We start from the raw sequence: 24,916 nt of genomic DNA, 5'->3' as shown, positions 1-24,916 counted from the left end.
TCATGCGCATTGTCAGCTAAAGCTTTTGAGGGACAGTGAGCATGCGTACCATATCCGAAGTTGATAAATTGAAATTGAACATGCGTAGTTAACCTTTCGGAATAGGGAAAAAAAAAAAAAAAAAAAAGCCACAACAAATCTCGTCGTCTGTGGAACATGCGCATTCGTTCTCTGTAATTTTTTTGGTATTGAAAGTGAGCATGCGCATAATAAGAAGGTTGCCACTCTGAAGTTTGAACCGGACAGAAACGGCTGATCCTGGGGCTGTCAGTGAGTGGGGTTAATGGAGAACTCCTGGGGCGGTGTAGAAAGGGAGAACTTGGCTTTGCTATTTACTAGTGCAGTGGTCTTGCGAAAGTCGCATAACCTTTCAGAGCCTCAGTTTCCTTCTCTGTAAAATGAAAATAACGATACCTGTTTTTGCAAGGTTGGTTGATAATTGTTAAGTACAGAGTCTGGCTTAACAGGCCACAGCTCTTTCCAGTGCTGCATAGAGCCGGTGTGAGGTCTTTACCCAAAATTGTCTCTTTTCAGTGTTAAAAGTAGTGGATACTTCCTCTAATATTTCATCTGGTCTTTTTCCCCCCAAGCTTCGTCTTCCTTGCTGTCCTATCTGAGCTAAATACAGAGACTTTCTTGTGTTACTGTAGTTACCAGAACAGAAAGGCGATTGGTGGAGAAAGTCATTATTTTGAAGAGAGAAAATTAATGTTAATTACATGTGCTACTGTTGAGCTCACTTCTGCATTCGCTCTGTCCCTGTGGTGTGAAGTGTACACTACGAATTCCTTTAACCAGAATTTGTTTTGTTTTGTTTTGTTTGTTTTAAATGCATGCTTAGGAAAATAGCGATTTTGGAAACTGTTGAGCTGTGTATGAATGGTTTTGGGTACAGTAATCCTGAATCCCGAAACAACTTCCTTGAATGATAGGCTCCTTAGACAACATAGCTATTGTGTCTATAACACCATAGACATATATAGTACTTACAAATTATATTTTTAGTGATGTATATTCACATATATGGCATTTTATTTGTTCTTTATTAGTAACGTAGTGGCTCTCAAAGACTCTATTTTTTCTATTACAGGTTGCTCACTGTTTTGAGGGAGTAAGCCTGGTTTGTGTCTCAGCATGTCAATAGTAACAGTGCAGCTTGGTCAGTGTGGCAATCAGATTGGTTTTGAAGTGTTTGATGCTTTATTTAGTGACTCACACTGTCCCCAGGGACTCTGCTCTAAAAGGGAGAATGAGGCATATCAAGCATCTTGCAAAGAAAGATTCTTCAGTGAGGAGGAAAATGGAGGTATGTGTGGTCCACAGACCTCTCCTTTACTCTGACATAACCAGCCTCTTCAAGGCCAGGCCCTCCACATGGTGTCTGAACCCCATCCCCTTCCGCCTTACTACGGAATGATTTTGCTCTCAGCCCTTTGTTTCTATGTTAATGTTTGCCTCTCCAGTGACATCTTCCCCTCAGCACGTGAGCATGCTCAGATCATGCCAATCTCAAACCAAACAAACAAACAAAACTTAGCTCTTGACTATAGCTTTTTTCCTTCCTCATCTCTTTGCCTTCTCATCTAAGATTCTCAAAGGAGAACCCTCTTTAACCAACTAAAATCCTACTTCTGCTCTACAATACCACTGAAGCTGTTCTATGAAAAATTCCCAATGATCTCCTAATTCCTAGAGCCAGTAACTGTTTTTCTTTCCTTAACTCACTTAACTTCTCTACCGGATTTGATAACATTAACTATAAAACTCCATCCTTGAAACTCCTTCTGCTTAGTCTCTGAACTTTTCTTCTCCAGTGGTTGCATCTCAGCCTCTCTTCTGTCCTCACTTGTATAGTTCTCTCTGGGCAATTTCAGTGACTCTCAAATTTTGCTACATCTTTTATACTAGTGACTCTCAAAATCTCTAGCCTAGCATCTCTTCCAAGCTGCAGACTGATTAGTGAACATCACCTGCGTCTCTCACGTGTCCCTCAGACTCAACATCTCCATACCCAAGGGCATTCATTATTTTTTCCTTTAAAACTTTGCTCTTACTGCCCACATACCATCAAACATCCAGATCTGCTTAGTTTACCTCCTGCACATCTCTTGAAACTCTTCTCCCTTTTCCATCTTCACTGTCATTGCCTTACTTCTGGCTCTTGTCCTTTCTCACCTGGACTGTTTCAAGACAATCCTCCTGAGTTTCCCTGCCTGGTCTCTTGTGTTTATCACATCTATCCTCCACACTACTGTATTAAAAAAGACATCTGACTATTCCTCCCCTGCTTGAACATTTTCAGTGGTTTCTCATTGCCTAAAAAGTAAATTTCAAGGTTTTTAGCATTGCATACAAGGACTTCCAACATCTGAGCCCTGCCTGCTTTCTCTCCCCATCCATCACTTCTTACACCCTCTCCTTCTCCATCTTCTGCTTCAATAATCCTGAGATGCTTTTTGTGCCCTTGGTATTTTTATACCTCTGAATAAAAATACCACTCTGTTAGTGTGGATTTGTTGTGGGTCATATCACATCATACTGTGATTAAGTGTTGATGTGTTTTATCTCTCCCACTGGTCCTCCTAGGGCTGGACTGATGTTGTCTTTATCTCTGTGTTCCCAGCACAGCACTCAGCAGATGTTTGTAGACTTGACCCAGTCATCATTTTAGCCCACGTTTATTCAACCTGCCGAGCACAATGCTAGGCATTATGACACATCTGCATACACCTGCTGCTGCCCACCTGAATTTCTAAGCAGAAGGAAAGTTCTTCCTATCCTCAATCTTTGATTTTTTTTTTTTTTTGGACCTAGAAGTTTATGCTCTGAGTTAACCCAAATACGCCATGTGCAATATTTTTCTTTTTATTTTTTTTTCCCTCTCTAGTTCCAATTGCTCGTGCTGTACTTGTTGACATGGAACCTAAAGTTATCAATCAAACACTGTCAAAGGCTGCCCATTCTGGCCGATGGAAATATGGCCAGCATTCATGCTTCTGTCAAAAACAAGGTTCTGGAAACAACTGGGCATATGGGTAAGAATAATTCCTCATGATTTTCAGTTTAGATACAGCTGCATAGTTGATTAATAGACAGTACAGTTACAACTGCACAGTTGATATACCAAACACATAATCTTGAAATTGCTGTTTTAAAATGTAGAGTGTGACTTCACCCAGAAGACGCTGATTCTGTCTCATGTATGTCTATGCTTCAGGTTCAGGTAATGATGAAACCAAGGATCTCTTGCAGCAGCGTTTTCCACTTCTTCACTGTTGTTCTGCCAGCTAACTTATTGTCAATACAATATCTTTGTCTGGCAGGTATTCCAGTTAATAGGAAATATGCCAAGGCAGTAGTATTGCCTAGGGTTCTTTGGAAAATTCCAATGCCTAGGGCTCACTTCCAGAAATTCTGGTTTAATTGGTTTCGGATGAAGTCTGAATGTCGGGATTTTTCAAAGCTTCCCTAGGTGATTCTAATGTGCAGCAGAGTTAGAACCACTGCTTTAGGAGTATTGTTATGAATACTGAATATTATGTTGTACCGTAAACTTGCAGAACTACCTGGTAATTGAAGTCTCCAGCCAAAGGAATGGACTATAAAAGAGAATTTTCTACTCTCAGTAAATTTACTCTCCTAGCAGTCCTATTCACCTGTTAAAAATATTTAACTTGTGTATCTGAAATTTCGTCAATCAGGGTACCTGTACCTTTCATAAGAGTTAGTTCACTTCCATAGGTTTAAAAAGCCTTCGCTATCCTATATCTTTCTCTGCATTCCATCTCTGGTTAAATTGAAAGGTGTTTGTTTCTTTTGCATTGCATAGATACTCTGTTCATGGACCCCGGCATGAAGAATCTATAATGAACCTAATCCAGAAGGAAGTGGAGAAATGTGATTCTTTGAATGGTTTTTTCATCATAATGAGTATGGCCGGAGGCACAGGATCAGGGCTAGGAGCCTTCGTTACACAGAACTTACAAGATCAGTACTCAAACTCTTTGAAAATGAATCAGATTATATGGCCTTATGGAACTGGTGAGGTATGAACATGTCAATTGAAAAATTTATATTTTGTATTCTTTGCAGTTAAATGTAGGTAAAAGATTGATCTCACCCTTTCTTTGGAAATGTTAAGTTACTGTGTCAGGAATGATTATACAATATGGTACTTTCATGTACAATTCATTTAACTTTGCCAAACAAACGAGGTGTCCTTATTCATAAAAATTCCGAAGAAGACAATTGTGCATCTTGTCTCAGGAACCCATTCCTGGTTCAGTCCCTCTGGCTACAGCATGTAAAGCAGGGACCTTGGCCTCATCATGCCATTGCCAACCTTCAAAGAATTTTCATTTCCTTCCATTGAAAGGAAATTTCTGTATAGGCCAATTTCCTGTTGATCACCCTAGTAGGAGAAATAATAAAACAGAGGTGAAATAAGTCAGTATAGGAAATGATGTAGGAAGAAAGTGTGATAGTAATAGTCATCATTTATTGAGCCCTTACTATACACAGGGCACTGTTCTTAAGTGCTTTACTTGCATTCTATCATTAATCCGTACAACTCTAGGAGGCTGGTATAATTATTATCCCCATTTTACAAATGAGGAAACTGAGGCATAGAGCGATTAAATAACTTGTCAAAGATCTTATAGCTAGAAAGTGAAAGAGCCAGGATTTGAACCTAGGCAGGATGCCCTTAGAGTCTACCCTGTTAACCACTGTTCTCTCCTGCCTTTCTTATCTTTGACCTTTTTTTCCTCCAGGTTATTGTTCAGAACTACAACTCCATTTTGACACTTTCTCACTTGTACCGATCTTCAGATGCCCTCCTTATTCAGGAGAATGATGCTGTTCATAAGATCTGTGCGAAACTGATGAATATCAAGCAGATCTCCTTCCGTGATATAAACCAAGTCCTCGCACATCAGCTGGGAAGTGTGTTCCAGCCTACTTACTCTGGGGAAGGCTCATTTCACTACAGAAGAAATCCACTAGGTATTTGTCCTCCTGTGTGTTATTTGTAGAGAAGTCTGATGTTCTGAAAGCCTGAAAGTTGTTCTGCTATGGCTCTTCCCCTCCGCCTAAAGATATACTCAGGTCTCCCTCATTTCAAAACCCTTGCAGCTTAGCTTTACTGAATTTGTTTCAATACTGCTTCTGTTTTATGTTTTGGTTTTTTGGCTGCGAGGCATCTGGGATCTTAGCTCCCCAACCAGGAATCAAACCCGCACCCCCTGCATTGGAAGGCAAAGTCTTAACCACTGGACCGCCAGGGAAATCCCCTTTTTTTTGTTCTTTAAAAATAACTTTGAGATATAATTCACATACCGTACGACTCACCCATTTAAAGTGTACAATTCAGTGTTTTCTAGCATATTCACAAAGTTGCACAACCATCATTTTCATCACTCCGTAAAGAAATGATTCTTTTTTCAGGTTATTTGTCAAGTGGTGCTTTATCAATTCAAATCATCTAGATGCAAAGGACTCCGTAATCTGTACCCCCAGTCCTACTCTCTTTCCCAAATAGTTGCCTATCCCAGTTTTCTTAGTTACCATCTGCTTCTTCAGATTTAGCATGTTCTGAATGGATTCATCATTTTTTTCCCTGTCTTCACTCCCCAGCCCCCTCTTCCTCAATTCCTGTCACCTGGATTTCTCCCACTGTCTTCATATCTCATCAGTATGCTCAGACCTGTTGGTGCCGTCTCTGCCAGCTGTCTGCATTCTTCCCTACTTCCCTATCTCTCTGATATTGGTTCACTTGGTCAGTATCTCTCAACTAATATTGCATACTCTCCCTGAATACAAAGTTCTCTTCATTCTCCTCTCCCTCTCCCTCTCTCCTTTTTTTTTTAACGAAAACCGAAGCTCACATCTACATGGACATTCCTGGCTTAAGGTGGTCCTATTCCTGCTTTCCTTCCTGTTGCCTGCTTCTTCCCCCTGCAGTCAATCCATCTTGCACACTGGCCCCAAATGAGCCTCCCCAGTGCACAGATCTCATCCTGTACTTTACTTAACCCTCATTCTATGGCTCATGCATTACCTGCCAGATTTGTCATAATTCCTTACGCCCTGAATCCTAACTTTCCGCTTTCATCACCTTCTGCCTCCTCTGTATAGATTCCCCACCTACTTTTCATCCTGTCTCCACTTTTTTCTTCAATCTGGTACTTCCCTGCCTTGGTCCCTTTGCTCAGTGTTCCTTCTTCTTAGAAATCACTTCCTCCTTCCCTTCTTCACCTCTACTGAAACCTTACTCTTCCTGTAGGGTCCAATTCAAGTGATAATTTTTCCATAGAGCTTTCCTACTGAGACCTTTACCCAAAGTAACCCTTTTTCTCTGAACTCCTGTGGCATTCTGTATCTCTTTTATGTCACTTAATGTTTTTTGCCTTTATTATTTCTTTAAGTGTGTTTGCTTACCTTTAAAAGTAACACACACACACTTATTCAAGGAGTACGAAAGAATATGCAGTCAAAAGTAAGTCTCCCTCTGGCCCCTTCCCAGATACTACACCATGTGTTTCCTCAGAGGATCTGTCGTATGCATGTTTTATAGTCCCTACTAATTTGCAGCTTCCTTGGGGACATGTGTCTTGTTAATTTCTCTGCATTCCACAGTACTTACCATATTGCACATCTGTTCCTTCAACCAGTATTTATTGGCTTCCTGCTATGCGCCAGGCACTATGCTACATGTTGGGGATCCAGTGGGGAACCAATGCAGACATTGTGTTCACATTAAACAAATAATTACACTAAGCACATATAATTAAAAACTGAGTTAAATGCTCTGAAGGAAAGGAGTACAGATCCAAGAGAACGGGTCACGAAGGAACCAGACTTAGGCTGAGGAGGCAAAAGAAGGCTGCCCTGAGGAAGTAACACATGAGCAAAAAGCTGGATGAAGACTTGGAGTTGACTAAGCAAAGGGAGGGAGAAGGGAGTAGCATGTTGGGGGAATAGCATGTGCAAAGACCCTGTGGCAGAAGGAAGCATGGCCCCTTTAGGAAGAGAGAAATCCAGTGTCATTGGAGCACAGAGAATGGTGTGGGGGATGATTGAAACCTGAGGCTAGAGCGGTGAGCAGGGGCCGACCTTGCAGGTCCTTGTAAGCCATTTAAAGGCCTCCTCATTAATCTAAGAGCAGGGGAAAGCCACTGAAGGATTTTCAGGAGGTCGTTGGCATAATCACCTTTATTTTTGAAAAATCCATTGCCTGTGGAGAGCTGATTGGAGGTTGAGTCTGCAGGCTGGTCCAGTTGTTCTTCGGGGAGATTGTGATGAACTCGGTCAACTGCCCTCAGAAAATCCAAGCCATCAGTTCCATGGGAGCGCTCTTGACTCCCACTACCATGTACAAACTATAGGGCACTGGGTCCACATTTGCCCTTCACCTTGTGTCACAGTGGGAGAAGTATCCTGCTTCTATCAAAGGCCAGCCTCTCACTTGGGTTCTGGGTCCCATTCCCTTTCTCTTCTCAGGGACTTAATTCCTCACTCATCTCTCATCCTCACATGTCATTAACCCTCTTTCCTGGGCTATTGCCATTACAACTGCTCTCTGGCATCTTTCACACCGAAGAAGCCCTCCCTTGACATCACCTCTCGTGATTTCCCCACTTATCTGTCTTTCTTTAGAACAACTGTCCTCAAAGGGGGTCTCCATTCTCCCTGTCCTCATTTCTTCACCATCTAGTCACTTTTCAACACACTCTGATCTAGTTTCTCTTCCATCACTTTTCTAAAACTGCTTTTCTTAATAGGTCGCAAGCATGTTCACATTGTCAAATTCAGTGGACCGTTCACTGTCCTTATTTTATCTCAGTAGAATTTGGAATGGCTGATCCCTTGTCTTCTAAGTCTCCTCTTTGTCTTTTGACAGCCCCTCTCCTGATTTCCCTCCTTATCTCAATGACTACTCCTTTTATTCCCTTTTTTTTCCTCCTTTTTTGGCTCCTCCTTTTCCTAAGCTCTAAATGCTGGTCTTGAACCCTCTCCGCAGGTGACTGACCCAGTTCCATGGCTTTAAACACCATTTGTATTCTCCAGCTGGCCAGTTTCTCTCCAACTCTGACCAATTCCCTAAGCTCTAGATTTCTATATCCAGCAGCCTTCCCAACATCTATGTGTACACATTCATGGTCGTCCCAAACATAATGTGTCTAAAACAGATCTCTTAGCTTTCCCCCAGAAGAAGCCTGTTTCCTCCTCGATCCTTCAATTGCTCAGTTTTAAAAACTTAGGTCCAGGGAATTGCCTGGTGGTCCAGTGGTTAGGACTCGGCACTTTCACTGCCATGGCCCGGGTTCAGTCCCTGGTTGGGGAAGTAAGATCCCGCAAGCTGTGTAGGAATATGCTATAACAAGAATTCCATAGACTGACCGGCTTATAAACAACACAAGTTTACTTCTCACAGTTCTGGAGGCTGGAAAGTCCAAGATCAAGGCACTAGTAGATTCAGTGCCTGGTGAGGGCCCGCTTCCGGGTTCACAGATGGCCATCTTCTCACTGTGTTCTCACCTGGCACAAGGGATGAGAGACCTCTCTGGGGTCTCTTTTATAGAGACCTCATCTCCCAAAGGCCCCACCTCCTCCTGATGCCATCACCTTGGTGGTAAGGTGATAAATTGTGGGGGACACAAACTGTCAGTCCATAACAGGGTTTGACAAAGTCAAGAATGGTTAAGATGAAAGTAGGTAAACAAGCTGGGGGGGGAAAGCAGATTTTAACAATTAATTTGTGCGTTAGTCCTCAGGAATTATTTGCTGACTGCTGTTTGTTTATGCGTGCTATGCAATAGAATTCAGCTCTAGGTATCTTACAGAAAAGGATTCTTATGTTTAGAGGAAACTCCATTAGCCATAGGATCAATTTGTGCAACATTTTGTAGATGTTTGTGTCAAAATTTGTTCTTAACATTAGGACGTAGGATATGAGTTTGCACTCAATGTTATCATAAAATTTAAATTTCATGTTATGGTAGAAGATTTTTCTTTCTCCTCTAGGTATTTTCTATAAATATATAAAAAATATATAAAATACATAAAATATATGACATTAAAAAGATAAAAATATTTTAAAAACATATAAAATAAGCTCTGAATGAAAAACAAATTAGCCTTTCTCCTTAATTCTGTTTCATTACAAATACAAGGTTCTAAAAATAGGTGTATTTCTGTGTTCAGAAGTTACTAATCCTGTCTTCTTTCCCAGTAAATTTTGATGTTAAGAGGTTCTGATTATTATTTAACCAGATAAAATAAATAAGAGATCTAGGAAAATTTCTAAGGGACTATTTAGTGAACACTGAATGACAATAAAAGCACATTAGCTCTCATGCTTATTTTGTTTTCCTGGGGTTTAGCTAAATATTTCATTCACATTTCCAGTTTCTTAGCTAAAAAGAAATTCTTGTTTCCTTTTGGCAAAGTGTGTTTTTTTCACTCATGCTAAAATAGGTGCCAAAATCAAGCAAATATGTGGTCTTTAATAGACACTGTCTCTGAAATTGTATTTACATTTTAAAATTTAAGCAATTTTGGCCTTGGAGGAGAAACATTTGGTTCCCCCCCAAGCCATCAAATCATGGTTGTGTATGAGTCAGTGGAAACAACGTGGAATTTAAAAATTTAGTTCAGATTTTTTTTTTTCTTTGCAGGAGACTTAATGGAGAATTTAGTTCCCCATCCAGAATTCAAGATGCTGGGTGTTCGTAACATTCCTCAAATGTCTGAGAATTCACTGGCATACAGCACATTTACTTGGGCTGGCCTCCTCAAGCATTTGAGACAGATGCTCATTTCTAATGCGAAAATGGAAGAAGGTAAAGGGTATTTTAAAAATATGCAGCCCACAAGCTGGGAAAAATGCCTGTACTGGAGTTCTCAATATAAACTGGCTTGATCCAGGTGAAATAATGGTGCCTTCTTCTGACCAGGGAGGCTCCTGCAAAAAACTCACCAGAGCATCCTGGGAGGATTTCTTAATCACTTCACAGTTTCATTTCTCAAAAAAATTTCAGATGAGTGTGACATTTATTTTTATTTTATTTTATTTTTATCAAAGTAATATATGAACATAGTTTTTTTAAAAAAATCAAGTAGTCAGAACTCACTGAAGTGTCAATTTAAATCTGTCCATTGCGTTGTATGTAAATTACATCTCAATTTTTTTAAAAAAGTCAAGTAATTGTCCAGTATGAGTTTATAATGAGGAAGAGAACAGCCTATTCCACACTTCCCCGCAGCCCAGCAGAAACTGCTTTCAGTGTTTTGAGATGTTTCTTCTGGAATTTGCCCCCATATTTCTAAATATCTTGCATATTCCACTATTTGTTTTACTTTCCAGGTTTAGATATTATCAGTTGCCTTCCTAGCATGAAGTTGAGAACTGAATCTTCTTACACCCCCTATATACACATCCACACACCTTTCCCTCCCTCCTCCCAGTCTAGTTAAAACATACTTTTTTTTTTTTAAATGAAACAGGGAGTCTATTTTTTTTTTTTTTTAATAAATTTATTTATTTATTTATTTTTGGCTGTGTTGGGTCTTCGTTTCTGTGCGAGGGCTTTCTCTAGTTGCAGCAAGCGGGGGCCACTCTTCATCGCGGGGCGCGGGCCTCTCACCATCGCGGCCTCTCTTGTTGCGGAGCACAGGCTCCAGACGCGCAGGCTCAGTAGTTGTGGCTCACGGGCCCAGCTGCTCCGCGGCATGTGGGATCTTCCCAGACCAGGGCTCGAACCCGTGTCCCCTGCATTAGCAGGCAGACTCTCAACCACTGCGCCACCAGGGAAGCCCCTAAAACATACTTTTGGGTTAGATCAGTTTTCATTGTTTGTGTTATTTTTGCTATGTAAATATTATTCACAGTTGAGGCATGTACTGTATACACAGATTACATTTTATTTCATGTACAGTTTATTTTTTCCTCCTAGAGTTAATAGTTACATTTATTTGGTTGATATTCTTTGTACCTATTACAAATCTACCCCTAAACTTTTCCATAAAAATGAAACCCTTCTCAGCATGTTCAGACCTCTCAGGTAATCGTATTCCTTCCATTATCTGCCTGGAGATGTCCCTTGCAGAGGACTGCACCCTCCTGTTCCAGTCTGCACTGCTTACTCTCCAGCCTTGATAAGCAGCCAGCGCTGGCATCTCTGCCTCCTTCTTTATTCTAGCCCGTTTCCTAGATTTCAAATCTTCCTCTTTCTGGGTTAATTCCCTCATATGGATAGTACCCTCCAGGAGCTTCCTAAGAAAGAGTACAGGGAAGGTAAAAATTTTAAGGCTGCAAATGTCATTATCCTACTTTTATATTTGATTGTTTGGCCAGGTATAGGATTCGAGGCTGGGAATCATTTTTACTCAGTGTCTTGAAAGCGCTGCTCGATATCTTCCAGCCTCCAGTGTTATTGCTCAGAAGTCCCACTTCAATCTGAATTCCTAATCCTGTTTTATTCTCTCTTGTATCTTTTAGGATTTTCTCTTTGTCTCTAGCGTTCTGGAATTCCTTAGTGTGGATCTTTCATTTATCTCAGTACAATGCAAACTTTATGAGGGCAGAGATTTTTGTTTTGTTTACTGCTGTATTTTCAGAGCCTCACCGGTTTAGCCTTTCCTGAGCAGAAACCTTCTTCTAGGATGGAGGGGGGGGGGCACTCCTCCTAGTGCAGGAGTGGGGAAGGGTCTGGGGCTCTCACTGCTTCTCATACAGATTTTTAACTAATCCTCCTTTAGAAGCGCCTGGCCTGCTTCCAGGACCTCCACTGTGGGCAGAAATTTCAGTTTTCCCTGGTTGCTAAGTCAGTAACCATTGGTTCATTTGCTTTCCAGCTTCCAAATTTTTGTTGCCATTATTTTTCTTTCCATTTTTTCTTGTTTATGGCTTTAAAAAAAAATCCCTGTGTTGTTAGTGAGATTTGGGGAGTAAACTGGTATGTTCAGTCTGTCACATTTAACTGGAAGTCACTACTATGTACTATTTTGGGAGCATCTATTTTACCACAAATTACAGTAAGTTAGGTTTCAATACTATGAAAGTGGATTTCCTCTACATTTACTTGTAGTACCTTACAGATTTTAGATCGTAGTGCCTGAGGTTTGGAGATAAGTAGAAAGTTCACATCTTAAGTAATGCTTCCTGAACTTTTTGGCCACACGACCTGTTTTTCTGGCAATGCCCATTATCAAGGAACACAGTGTTCCTCAGGGTACTGTAAGACGTGGTGCTCTGAGCCCTCTTAGGTCGATGAACCACAGTTTGTTTAGTCATTTTCCCATATGGGAATTTAGAGTGTCACCATTTTTTCACAGTTATAGATAGAGTTTTGAATATTTAAATGTTTTCATATACATATGAACATACGAATAAATATATTTATGCCACTAACCAGGTTGAAGGATGTAGTTTGAAAACTCTTCATATGTTATCAGAATGCTCTATATGAAGATTGACCCCATTAAGATCACCATCAGCAGTGTATCTGCTTCTGCATGTCCTAGCAACAGGAGGAATGAGTGGCCCAAGGGGGAGCAAGGCAGAAGTTATAGTGTCTCTTATGGACTAGCTTTGGAAGTCACATACCATCATTTTGCACCATCCTTTTGGTTGTTAAGGTCAGCCCTATCCCATGGGGAGGGGACCACACAAGGGCCTGAATACCGGGTGGCAAGGATCATTGGAGTTCATCTTGGAGGCTGGCTACCATCCTCTGCCCTCTGTCCCCTAATGAATCATGTCCTCCCATTTGCAGAATGTACTTAACCCTTTCCAGGCACCCCCAGAGTTAGCACATCAGCCTATTAGCACATTCCATTAGCACATCAGCCTAAAGTCCAGAATCTTGTCATCTAAAAGCAGGTGCAGGTGTGGATTTACATTCCTCAGGTGAGATTTCCTGGGTATAGCTCTTTAAGTATGCCCCACCCCCAACAGTCCATGGTGGAACAGGTGTAGTATTTTACTTATTTATTTTAAAGTTTTATTTACAACACCTTATTTTAAAAATTTATTAGTTGATTTATTTTTTCTAGTTTGGATCAGTTTATTCATGTGAGGACTAGAGATTCAAAGTTCTAAGGGTGTATATAAACAGACTTTAAAAAATAAAACTAGCATCACATTATATGTATTTTTTGTTCTGCAACTGTCTTTTCGACATAGTATTTTGTAGCCTTCGTTCCAATTCATTCATTTAGACATGCCTTATTCTTTTTAGTAGCCACATAGTTTTCTACCATATAGGAGCCCTAACTTATTATATGCACATAGATTAAAGAGCCAGGTAATTCTACGAAGCTGGTTGTTAAAACTTTCAGTCCACAACCTTCTTCTATTGTCTCCTTCCCAGAGGTAACCGTTTTTCAAAACTCTTTTGCTGTTTCTTTTACTGTTTTTATCGATTGCCATTTACAGATTTTTCAATGATTTAGGTATTACCTATTTACTTCCCACCATGGAGGGTTAGGATTTAGCTTTTTTCTAACACTGGCCCCTAAGCTCTAAAACACCCTCTAGACAGGCTTATCCTTCTGATATGGTAGTGTCATCATCGGGTTAAATCGATACTCAGCTTTACCTTATCATGACCAAGTAAATGCTATTCACAGCTGAGCAACAAAGTATCCTGTGATTACTTTTCCCTTCCTGTATAATTTTTTTGTTTTCTTTGGAGTTAATAATTACCTTGTTTTCTTGTTTGCTTAGTTTTTCTATGCACCTGTCAATTATTCAACCCTGTTTCTCTACTTATCTAAATTTTTTCTTGATATACAGGCATACCTTGTTTTATTGCACTTTGCAGATATTGTGTTCTTTAACAAATTGAAGGTCTGTGGCAACCCTGCATTGAGCAAATCTATTGGCGCCATTTTTCCAGCAACATTTGCTCACTTCACGTGTCTGTGTCACATTTTGGTAATCTCGCAATATTTCATACTTTTTCCTTATTATATTTGTTATGGTGATCTGTGATCGGTGATCTTTGATGTTACTATTGCAAAAAGTTGCTATTGCTGAAAGTTCAGATGACGGTTAGCATTTTTTAGCCATAAAGTATTTTTTAATTAAGGTATGTACATTTCTTTTTAGACATAATGTTATTGCACAATTAATAGATTACAGTATAGTGTAAACATAACTTTTATATGCACTGGGAAGCCAAAAATATTTGTGACTCACTTTATTGTGATAATTTACTTTATTTCGGTGGTTGGAACCAAGCATGCAAAATCTCCAAGGTCTGCGTGTATTCAAGTATTCTATCAGTTTCATCTTCTTTAAGAAATCTCCCCTAGAGCCTTCTGACCTGCTTCAATCTAGTTTTTTTGCCCTCTCCAGCCAGTGTACATTTGTCCTTCTGGATATTCTATTTGCCTGTCTGTTGTGTTGGATATTCTGCTCAGAGGGTTTACACAAAGCCCCAGTGATCTGGGGGAAGAGGAGGGAGAGACCTTGGTTTTCCTGGTTTTCACTTGACCTCTCTGGTTTTGGTATGTTTCCTGCCCTTACCTCTGCCTGGTGTTCTCCAGACTAGAGTCCTTCAGTCATATCCTCTCCAGAAAATAAACCTTTAGTTTTCTGCTAGGGTGGGGAAGAGGCAGTCCTCATGATAAACAGACAAGTTTAGCAAGATTCCTTAAGCAGGAGTCAAAGGTAGATAGATGTGCTTTACATGGTTGCAAAGCCAGTTTAAGAGCCAATGACTTAGTGTTTTCATGGATTCCCTTAAGGAATGACACACCACCTACTTTCTGGAGGCACAGAGCACAATAATGTGAAAACACATAGGCATCATTAATGCTGAATCAAAGAGTGATAAAGTCACTGAATGTGAAAAAGTTTTAGGAAAACCTTAACCAAGTTATTTTGTTACATATATATTTTTATATATGCTCAAGAATGATATATGATTTTTAAAAATATAAACCTAATTTACTCTAAAAGAACTCTTCAATAAGTGTAAAATTTAATAATCTAAGTGAATAATTTTTTTTTCTAATCAGTGGTGACTTGGATGGAAAGAAATATAATATTGTGGATTTATACCCCTTTTTTGTTACATGGATTATAAATATTTTTGTCCATCACTTTTGTCTTTTGTATGGTATTTTTCACTATATGGAAATTTTACATTTTTATGTGAGCAAACCTGTAAATCTTCCTTTATAGATTCTGAGCCTTGCCTACCCCAAAGATATAAAAATATTCTCTATTATTTCCTAGTATTTTCATAGTTTTATATTTAATATTTAAATTTTAACCCATCTGGGATTTATTTATTTATTTATTTATATTTATATTTATTTATTTATTTATTTATCGGCTGTGCCGCGCAGCATGTGGGATCTTAGTTCCCCGACCAGGGATCAAACGTGCCCCCTGCAGTGGAAGCGTGGAGTATTAACCGCTGGACCGCCAGGGAAGTCCCTATTTTTGTTTTAATAAATTTATTTATTTTATTTATTTATTTTTGGCTGCATTGGGTCTTAGTTGCTGCACGCGGGCTTTCTCTACTTGCGGCGAGCAGGGGCTACTCTTTGTTGCGGTGCGCCGTCTTCTCACTGCGGTGGCTTCTCTTGTTGTGGAGCACGGGCTCTAGGCATGTGGGCTTCAGTAGTTGTGGCACACGGGCTTAGTTGCTCCGCGGCATGTGGGATCTTCCCGGACCAGGGCTCGAATCCGTGTCCCCTGCATTTGCAGGCAGATTCTTAACCACTGTGCCACCAGGGAAGTCCCTTGATCATGTATTTTTTATTACTTCCCTTTCCATTTTAAAATTTATTTGCTTAAGTTTTCCTTTTTCATTTTTTGAACACCAGTTTTTTAAGGGCCCAACTTTGGATTGGCTTTCTTTTTTTATTTTTGAAACTTTTAGATAAGAGTTGATTACCTTTTGTTTCTCAGTAATATAGAGTGATAAATTATCTAACAAGTACAGCTTTGACAGCATCTCATGAATTTTTTAATAGTTTTACTGATGTATAATTTATATACCATATACTTCACCTATTATAAGAATAAAATTCAGTGATTTTTTTTTTTTTAGTAAATTTACAGTGTTGTGCAACCATTATCACAATCCAGTTTTAGAAACTTTCCATCACTCCAAAAAGTTCCCTTGTGTCTATTTGCAGTCAAGCTCCATATATGTATTTTTTTTTAGCCATGCCGCACAGCTTATGGGATCTCAGTTCCCAGACCAGGGACTGAACCCGGGCAATGGCAGTGAAAGCCCAGAATCCTAACCACTAGGGCACCAGGGAACTCCTGTCAATATCCATATTTATTTCTAGCCCTAAGCTACCATTGGTATGTTTTCTGTCTTTATTAGGTTTGCCTATTTTGGACATTTCATATAAATGGAACTATACAATATATAGTCTTTTGTGTCTGACTTTTTCCACTTAACATAGTGTTTTTGAGGTTGGTCTATGTTGTAGTATTTATCAGTAGTTGAGTCTTTTGTATTGCCAAATAGTATTCCATTGAATGGATAATACCACACTTCATTTATATGTCCAACAGTTGATGGACATTTAGGTTGTTTTCACTTTGTGGCTATTATGAATAATGCTGCTATGAACATTTGTGTACAAGTCCTTGTGTAGACACGTTTTCAGTCTCTTGGGTAGATACCTGGTAGTGGCATTGCTGGGTCAAAGGATAAGTTTATGTTTAACCTTTTAAAAAACTGCTAAACACTTTTCCAAAGTGGCTGCACCATTTTACATGCCTGCAAGCAGTTTAAGAGGATTTCAGTTTTTCCACATCCTTGCCAACATCTGATATTGTTAGGTTTTTTTTGATTATAGCTATTCTAGAAGGTGTGAATTTGTGTCTCCTTGTGGTTTCAATTTGCATTTTCCTAACAACAATGATGTTGAGCATCTTTTCATGTGCTTACTAGCCATTTGTTTATCTTCTTTGGTGAAATGTCTGTTGAAACATCTTTCCAATTTTTAAGTTGGCTTGTTTGTCTTATTATTATCAATGAGTTCAGTATGCCAATATTTTTGATTTGTCCTCTTTCTATTTTTTGCTGAAAATCAATCTGTTGCTGCACACTGAAAATTTTCCCTATCCTATGTATCATTTAAGAGTATTTTCTTGATATTTCCCTATGACTAGTCAATTTTCTTTTTTTTATACATGTATTCATTTTATTTATTTATTATTTTTGGCTGCGTTGGGTCTTCGTTGCTGTGTGCAGGCTTTCTCTAGTTGCAGCGAGTGGGGGCTACTCTTCGTTGCGGTGCGCAGGCTCTAGGCCCGTGGGCTTCAGTAGTTGTGGCATGTGGTCTCAGTAGTTGTGGCTCACGGGCTCTAGAGCACAGGCTCAGTAGTTGTGGCTCGTGGGCTTCAGTAGTTGTGGCTTGTGGGCTCGGTAGTTGTGGCTCGCGGGCTCTAGAGCGCAGGCTCAGTAGTTGTGGCGCACGGGCTTAGTTGCTCCGCGGCATGGGGGATCTTCCCGGACCAGGGATCAAACCTGTTTCCCCTGCATTGGCAGGCAGATTCTCAACCACTGCGCCACCAGGGAAGCCCTCAATTTTCAATCCTATTTTTGCTTTGTGTTTCTACATCCCTTAACGTTTTTGTATGTATTTTGTTTATTTGTTCATAGAGACATACAGAATGAAGTTCAGTCTTTCTAGGTGGATAGTTCTATGAATTTTGACACACTTAAACGGTGTAACCACCACCACAATTGAGACAGAGTATTTCCATGTTCCAAAAAGTTCTGTCACACCCCTTTGTAGACAGTCTCTTTCCTCCACTCCAAGCCCCTAGCAACTATTGATCTGAATTTTATTCCTATGGTTTTGCCTTTTCCAGAACGTCCTGTAAATGGAATCAAACAGGATGTAGTCTTTTGAGTCAAGCTTGCTTCACTTAGCATCAGGCTTCTGATATTGATCCACATTGTTACGTGTGTCAGAAGTTACTTTCTTTTTACTGCGTTGTAGAATTCCATCCTTTGCACCTACCACCGTCCTTTAATATTCGACGAAGAATATTTCATGCCTTTCTCAGGACTGAGTAGTTTGAATCACTTTAGGTCAACCAGATAAGAATGTTTACATTTTTAGAAGAACCCCACCCTGCCACAATTTTTACTTATAAAATGGAAATTTATATAAAATACACATACCGTAGTACATTTTTCTCTTCTTGTCAAGGTGATTTGTAAAATCTCTTGCTCTTCTTTTTCTTTTGGTAGGTATTGATTGGCAGGTACGGCCTCCTTTATCAGGACTTCCTACGCTTGGTAAAATGTCTCTCAACAAGGAGTTTCATTTTAACACTTCCATTGCTAACTTGGTCATCCTTCGTGGGAAAGATGTACATAGTGCGGAGCTGGGTAAGCAAAGTTAAGGTGAAAATTAAGATGTACATTTTGCACATGTACATGGTACGCATGGTAAAAAAAAAAAAAAAGAAGAAGAAGAAAAGAGAAAGAAAAAAAAGAAGTCCCTGAATTTATTTTTAAAGAAAGGAAAATAGGGCTTCCCTGGTGGTGCAGTGGTTGAGAATCTGCCTGCCAATGCAGGGGACACGGGTTCGAGCCCTGGTCTGGGAAGATCCCACATGCCGCGGAGCAACTGGGCCCGTGAGCCACAATTACTGAGCCTGCGTGTCTGGAGCCTGTGCTCCGCAACAAGAGAGGCCGCGATAGTGAGAAGCCCGCGCAACGCGATGAAGAGTGGCCCCCGCTTGCCACAACTAGAGAAAGCCCTCGCACAGAAACGAAGACCCAACACAGCCAAAAATAAATTAATTAAAAAAACAAAAACAAAAAACACGTACACACAAACACACACATGCACATACACACGCACACACAAAAGGAAAATAATAACTCTGTATTTTAGTAACAAAATGTAACCATTGTATCAGTAAGTGTGTGACTGGATACCAAAATAGATGTGGTGTAAACAAGAGGACAAGTTTAATTCTTTCTTCCTGAATCTGGTTGATCTGTCATCCTCACTTTGTGGCTTTGTCCTTAGTGCAAGACATCTGTTTGAACTTCAGCCATCAAATCACATAGGAATAAGCAAAGAAAGCCAGGCCTGGTCCTCCTAGGGTCACACACCACACTTGTGTTTATATCCCTTCGACTGGGACTGAATCATGTGCCACATCTAGCTGCAGGGGTGGCTATGAGCACAGTTAAAATTTGGTGGTTCTGTTACTAAAGAAGAAGGGGAGAACAGGTATTGCAGGACAACTAATGGTCTCTGTGACAAGCATTGGTACAACATTTTCAGGAGGTTGAAAGAGCAGTACTCTTCTTAGCTTTCTTTGTGTTTCTATGGCAAGTCTTTGGGATTATATTATCCTTGTCTGATGATTCCAGCAGCATCCAATTGGCTGCTTCTAGCTGTGATATAAAGAAAATCAATCTCATCCCTGTAATACCTCTTAAATAAAAAACTAGTAATAATTAAAAAGAGATCATTTCAAGTCAATCAGATGGTGTACTTTCTTCATATTCTTCATTTTAGATTTTAAAATGAGAAAATTAATAAAAGGATATATAAAGTAATCTAACCTCCAAAAATTTACCCACAGCAAATGATGCAGGTACACAGAGGTGTTCTTGCAAAGATATTCATTGCAACATCTTTCACACTAACAGAAATGTGGGAACAACCTAAATGCCCAACAGTAGGAAATATGTTAAAGAAATTATGGTATATTCATAGAAGCTTTTTAAAATATGAGTGATATTTACTGACACAGAAAAGAGGTTGACAACATATTGGTGAATGAAAAATGCATATTACATAAGGGCATGTATGTAAAATTATAGTACAAAAGAGGGTCAGCAGACTGTTCATAGTCTGTCTCTGGGTTGGTAGCATTTCAGCTGTTGAGTTGACTTTTAAATTTTCTTCTTAATACTTTTCTGAATGGTGTGAATTTTTTTTTTATGATGAATATGGATCATTTATCCGAAAGCAATATAAAGCTAGTTTCAAAGAGCAAAACAAAAGATTTCTGGTGAAATGGATACGAAAATATCTGTTTATTAATTTGTTTCAAAAACTAACGATTTATGATGTAAACAGTGTCTTGTTATTTTACCCTAGGAGCATTTAAAGATCCAGCTCTCTATACTTCCTGGTTAGAGCCTGTTCATGCTTTCAGTGTGTGGAAAACCCAGCGAGCCTTTAGCAAATATGAGAAGTCTGCAGCGTTGGTCGGCAATAGCCAGTTCTTAGTAAAACCACTTGATATGATTGTGGGCAAAGCATGGAATATGTTTGCTTCAAAGTAAGTAAAAAATAAATCTACAAACCTTTCCTAACCTTAAGCAGATAATATAATGTTAAAACACTAGGCAGGATCTGGAGTGTCTTAGTCTGTTTGGGCTGATATAACAAATATAGCATAGACTGGGTAGCTTATAAACCACAGAAATTTCTCGCATTTCTGGAGGCTAGCATGTCCAAGATCAAGGTACTGGCAGATTCGATGTCCAGTGAAGACCAACTTCCTGGTTCATAGGTGGTGTCTTTTTGCTGTGTCCTCAAATGGCAGAGGGGCAAAGGAGCTTTCATGGGCCTCTAATGCCATTCATGAGGGCTCCACTGTCATGACCTAATCACATCCCAAAGGGCTTACCTCCTAATATCATCACCTTGGGAGTTAGGATTTCAACATATGAATTTTGGGGGAACACAAACATTCAATCAATAGCATGGAGTAAGCACTTTGTAGGTATGAAACTTTGGGCACATTACTTCAGGTTTCATTTCCTTTTCTGTACAATGGATCCAAAAGAGAGGATATATGTGGTGAGGATTAAATGAGATGATAATGTAAAAAACACCTAGTACAGTGCGTGACTAGTAAATGCTCAATAATTGTTCCATAGTATTATTGTTGTTGTTGACTAAACGAGTAGTTTCTTTTTTTTAAATATTTATTTATTTGGTTGCACCAGGTCTTAGTTGTGACTCCAGGGCTCCTTTAGTTGCAGCTTGCTGGCTTCTTAGTTGCAGCACGTGGGCTCCTTAGTTGCGGCAGGTGGGCTCCTTAGTTGTGGCTCACCAGCTCCTTAGTTGCGGCACGCAGGCTCCTTAGTTGTGGCATGGGAACTCTTAGTTGCAGCATGCATGTGGGATCTAGTTCCCTGAGCAGGGATCGAACCCAGGCCCCCTGCTTCGAGAGCATGGAGTCTCATCCAGTGCGCCACCAGGGAAGTCCCTAAATGAGTAGTTTCTAAATGAAATGAAAGTAAAGTAGAAATTTCACTATAAGGCAAGGACAATAAGACAGCTTTCCAAAATAAGATCCTTGAGAATGGAAGAGATCCTGATCTTGCTCAGTAAGAAATATTGCAAGTTCAACTCCACTTGGTACTAAGAAATGTCTACTTGATTACCAAGAAATGTGTTATCCGGTTCCCTGACCTCTGCACAATTACTTAATGTTAAAGCAGAATTCCTCAAATGATCGGGTAAGCCTGTACTTTGATTAGCTAGGATTCCCAAGGGCCCCCCATCCTGCACATGGCCATTCCATAAACTCCTGCTCCTCAGGACTGTGAACTCTGTGTCCTTTTTCGGTATAGTTCTCGTCCCACTCTCATTAAATGGTAGCAGCTATTATTTCATCAATTTAGTTCATGTCTGCCCTTGATATTCTTTTTAACATGATTTCTCCTGCCTCAGAACATTTTGGGGGATTGGAGGTATGAAGAGGATCACCTGGCATTAGTGAAAATTAAGTGTTGTCTGAAAAACACTTGGGAGGCTTCACTTCATTCCTAGAGCTGGATCGATGTGTTTCTACAGTTTCACGCCTTAGATAAAACTTCTCAGGCACTTCTTAAGAGTTTATATTGAACACAGTCATCTCCTGTAGGATGCTGAATATGTGCTGGGTAGACAGCCAAATCTGAACATGCTTCTTTTTCCTATATGCTGCTGCTTTTTTTTTGGCCATGCCGTGCGGCTTGCAGGATCTTAGTTCCCCGACCAGGGATTGAACCCGGGCCCTGGCTGTGAAAGCACCAAGTCCTAACCACGGGACTGCCAGGGAATTCCCCTCCTATGTGCTTCTTATTGTCACTCTCTTGGACACTAAATAGACAGGGAGCTTGACACAAACTTTGAGAGTTTGCTAACCTTTGGAGTAAACATTGAAGCAAAGGTAAGACTTTTAAGAGAGTCTGCCATCTTCAAATGTTCATGAGCTAGGAAAGGTCTATTTATTATTTGATTTTGAGTTATTCGTTTGCCTGAGATTTTTATTTCATATTTTCTGTTTCTTTCACCAGAGCCTACATTCATCAGTACACAAAATTTGGAATTGAAGAAGAGGATTTTTTGGACAGTTTCACATTGTTAGAACAGGTTATTGCTAGTTACTGCAACCTCGGATTTTGAACAAAGGGGGAGAATTACCTTAAGTCATCTTTGGACTAAAATACTTGGAATACTACTTTCTCCGTAAGGTTTTTCAAATTCCTATCTGCTAATGTAACAAGGTTGAATGCTGATTCCTTCTTCATACTATAGCCACAGAAAAGGAGAAAAACCTTTCATGTTTTCAATGAAAACATCTACTTGAAATTTTCCTTTGTAAGAAAAAATATTGGTACTTCTTTAAAGAACTTTGGGAATACTTTGCTGAGATGTTAGAACTCTAGAACTATCAGAAAGGGAAACTTCCCTCTTTATTCCAAAAAGCGTTCACTAAATATGAGCTAAACTTTCATAGCACAATTTTAAGCTAAGAAATTGCAATTCCCTATTTAAATATATTCATCTTTGAAGTGAATGTTTTGAACCATAAGAGGGAGCTGTTGTCAAAAGCTACAGGGTGAACATCTATTTTTGAATATTTTATTCTAAAACGGTAAGATTTTCCACTTTAAGCAGCTATTTAAAAATAAATGTCAGGACTTTGTTAATAAATGTGTATCATGCTTAAATACAAAAGTAAATAAGCAAATGTTTACTTTGTTTGCTGTTCTTAAATTTTCTGGGCATCAGAAAATTGGGTTTTTCTTTTAGATCTTAGAATGCCAGAGCAGAAACTGATTTTATTCAACCGGTGCTTTAAAATTACTTACAGGTATTTAGCTGGTGTGGAAGATGGTTATATTCTTTTCAGTAAAAGGGGTAAAAGAGCTTTCACCAGAATTTCACTAAGTTGAGAAAATTATCACCAAGGAAATAGTGTCCTAGATGAAATTGACACATACAGATGTTGGTTTCATTCAGAAGGACAGAACACATTTGGAAATTGGCAACTGAGTTTGAGGGGAATGGTGTAGTTCAATAAAACACATCACATGCAGTGTATTAACAAATATAAAATGGCAAACAAATAGGAACATTTTGCCCTTTCTGCCAAATCTACCAGTGGTTTCTTCCTTTTCTTTCCATATGGAAATGATTACCTTTTTGCTGTTTTTCTTATCAACTGTTGCTATGATTTAAAATACTGAACCATATCTTATTTCTAAGGAATGTAAAAAGTGGTCTGTTCAGCTGCTAAAAGGCACACCCACTGCTGTATTTTGTTAAGCCAAGAATACTAGAAAATAATGAGATCGTAATTTTTACAAAATAAAGTTAAAAGTAATAGTTTAGCATTGCAGAGATCCAAAGACTGAAACAATTTCCCGAACTAAACCAGCATTAATGAAGATCTGTAACCGAATTACCTCACTAGAGGGTAGGCTGATTCTGAGGAACTTTGCTACAAGTTAAGCTTAAAGAAAGTTGTAAGTTGAAATCATTTTATATTTGAGAAAAGCATGCATGAGGTACCAAATGGGACAAATATATTTCTAATTTGGCAACTCACGAAATCAATGGCAGGTGACTATTGGAAGAAAACTCCAATTAGACAGAGCCGTGGGTTCATTCACTTATGTGAGTTGACCCTTTCTTATGCACATTATTGTTTAATGCACAACTGCGTTATTTGGTATGTGTGGATACCTAAATATTTGCAAAATTGTTTTAAATGTTTACATTGAAATTTTTTTCTTGTCTATTTGGAATAATATAAAAATTTTTGCTATTAGCGTTGTGATAACTTAAAAATTAACACAAAGAAGTTGATGCCAAAGCTTCGAAATAAGGGGTGGCATTGGAAATGTACTTTGATTTGTGTGGAGATAATGGCCAATCAGCCAGGACAACATTAGAATCGTAACCTCCTGGGCATAGAGAGCCAAAAGCTTTGAACATGTAATTTCTTAGATTACTGGGTAACTGGCGTACTATGTGTCACTCAGACATTATCCCACACAGCCAAGATGCACCCCTATAGGCAGTGAGTACAGTATAAATTCAAACTGTTTCTTATTTTCAAACCTTTTCGCTCTCCCCCATTTGTGCTTTTCTTAAGAGCTCTTTAAGCGGTAGAACCCGTTTCTTCCCATTCATTCCCTCTTGCTTCTAGCTTTGAGTACTCGCCCCGGAACCCCTCACCACTACTATTCAGTCAGCCAACAATCCCTTTCTCCTTTCTTTAACCTGCCACTTAGAACTCAGTGTGTGCCCATGATTCACTGTTCTCAGTCCATTCATTCATTCAACCAGTATCTATTCACTGCCAGGCACTGAACAAATGCTAAGTGTATGGGGATCAATAACACAAAGTCTAAATGAAGAAGCTTACAATGTACTTAAGTTTCTTTCCATGCCTGGTGCTACGATTCTAGCTTCCTAATTACTGCTTATTATCTGGCCCATGTCCATGTTCAGTTTTTTTTTTTTTTTTTTTTACAGTAAAGATGTGGTACAAGGTAAAGAACCGTGAACTGGGACCTCTAGTCTAGGCTTTAAATTTGTCTGAAGCCTCCTCACTGGCTCTGTAGACTTGACTGTGCAGTGTACATACCAGTGATTCTTCTCCTGACCA

At 39.4% G+C, this 24,916-nt stretch overlaps 1 protein-coding gene across 3 annotated transcripts; it reads left to right on the top strand.

Moving 5' to 3' along the window:
• Window positions 1–189: 189 nt before the first annotated feature.
• TUBD1 (tubulin delta 1) lies at window positions 190–22,960 on the top strand. 3 transcript variants are annotated; one of them, XM_068531586.1, is made up of 9 exons: window positions 190–270; window positions 1,091–1,306; window positions 2,888–3,035; window positions 3,830–4,046; window positions 4,773–5,004; window positions 9,678–9,842; window positions 18,243–18,383; window positions 20,119–20,302; window positions 22,314–22,960. In XM_068531586.1, the coding sequence occupies exons 2-9, from the start codon at window positions 1,135–1,137 to the stop codon at window positions 22,420–22,422; spliced, it is 1,368 nt and encodes a 455-aa protein (XP_068387687.1). In that variant the 5' UTR covers window positions 190–270; window positions 1,091–1,134; the 3' UTR covers window positions 22,423–22,960. The 3 variants fall into 3 exon arrangements, with proteins under 3 accessions (XP_068387687.1, XP_068387689.1, XP_068387688.1); XM_068531588.1 differs by having other exon boundaries at window positions 214–266; XM_068531587.1 differs by lacking the exon at window positions 190–270 and adding an exon at window positions 277–427.
• The last annotated feature ends 1,956 nt before the right edge of the window (window positions 22,961–24,916 follow it).

This window comes from Eschrichtius robustus, chromosome 20 (assembly GCF_028021215.1).
Source record: "Eschrichtius robustus isolate mEscRob2 chromosome 20, mEscRob2.pri, whole genome shotgun sequence".
In the NCBI taxonomy this organism is placed as follows: Eukaryota; Metazoa; Chordata; class Mammalia; order Artiodactyla; family Eschrichtiidae; genus Eschrichtius; species Eschrichtius robustus.
This window is presented reverse-complemented; position numbering and strand designations above follow the sequence as displayed.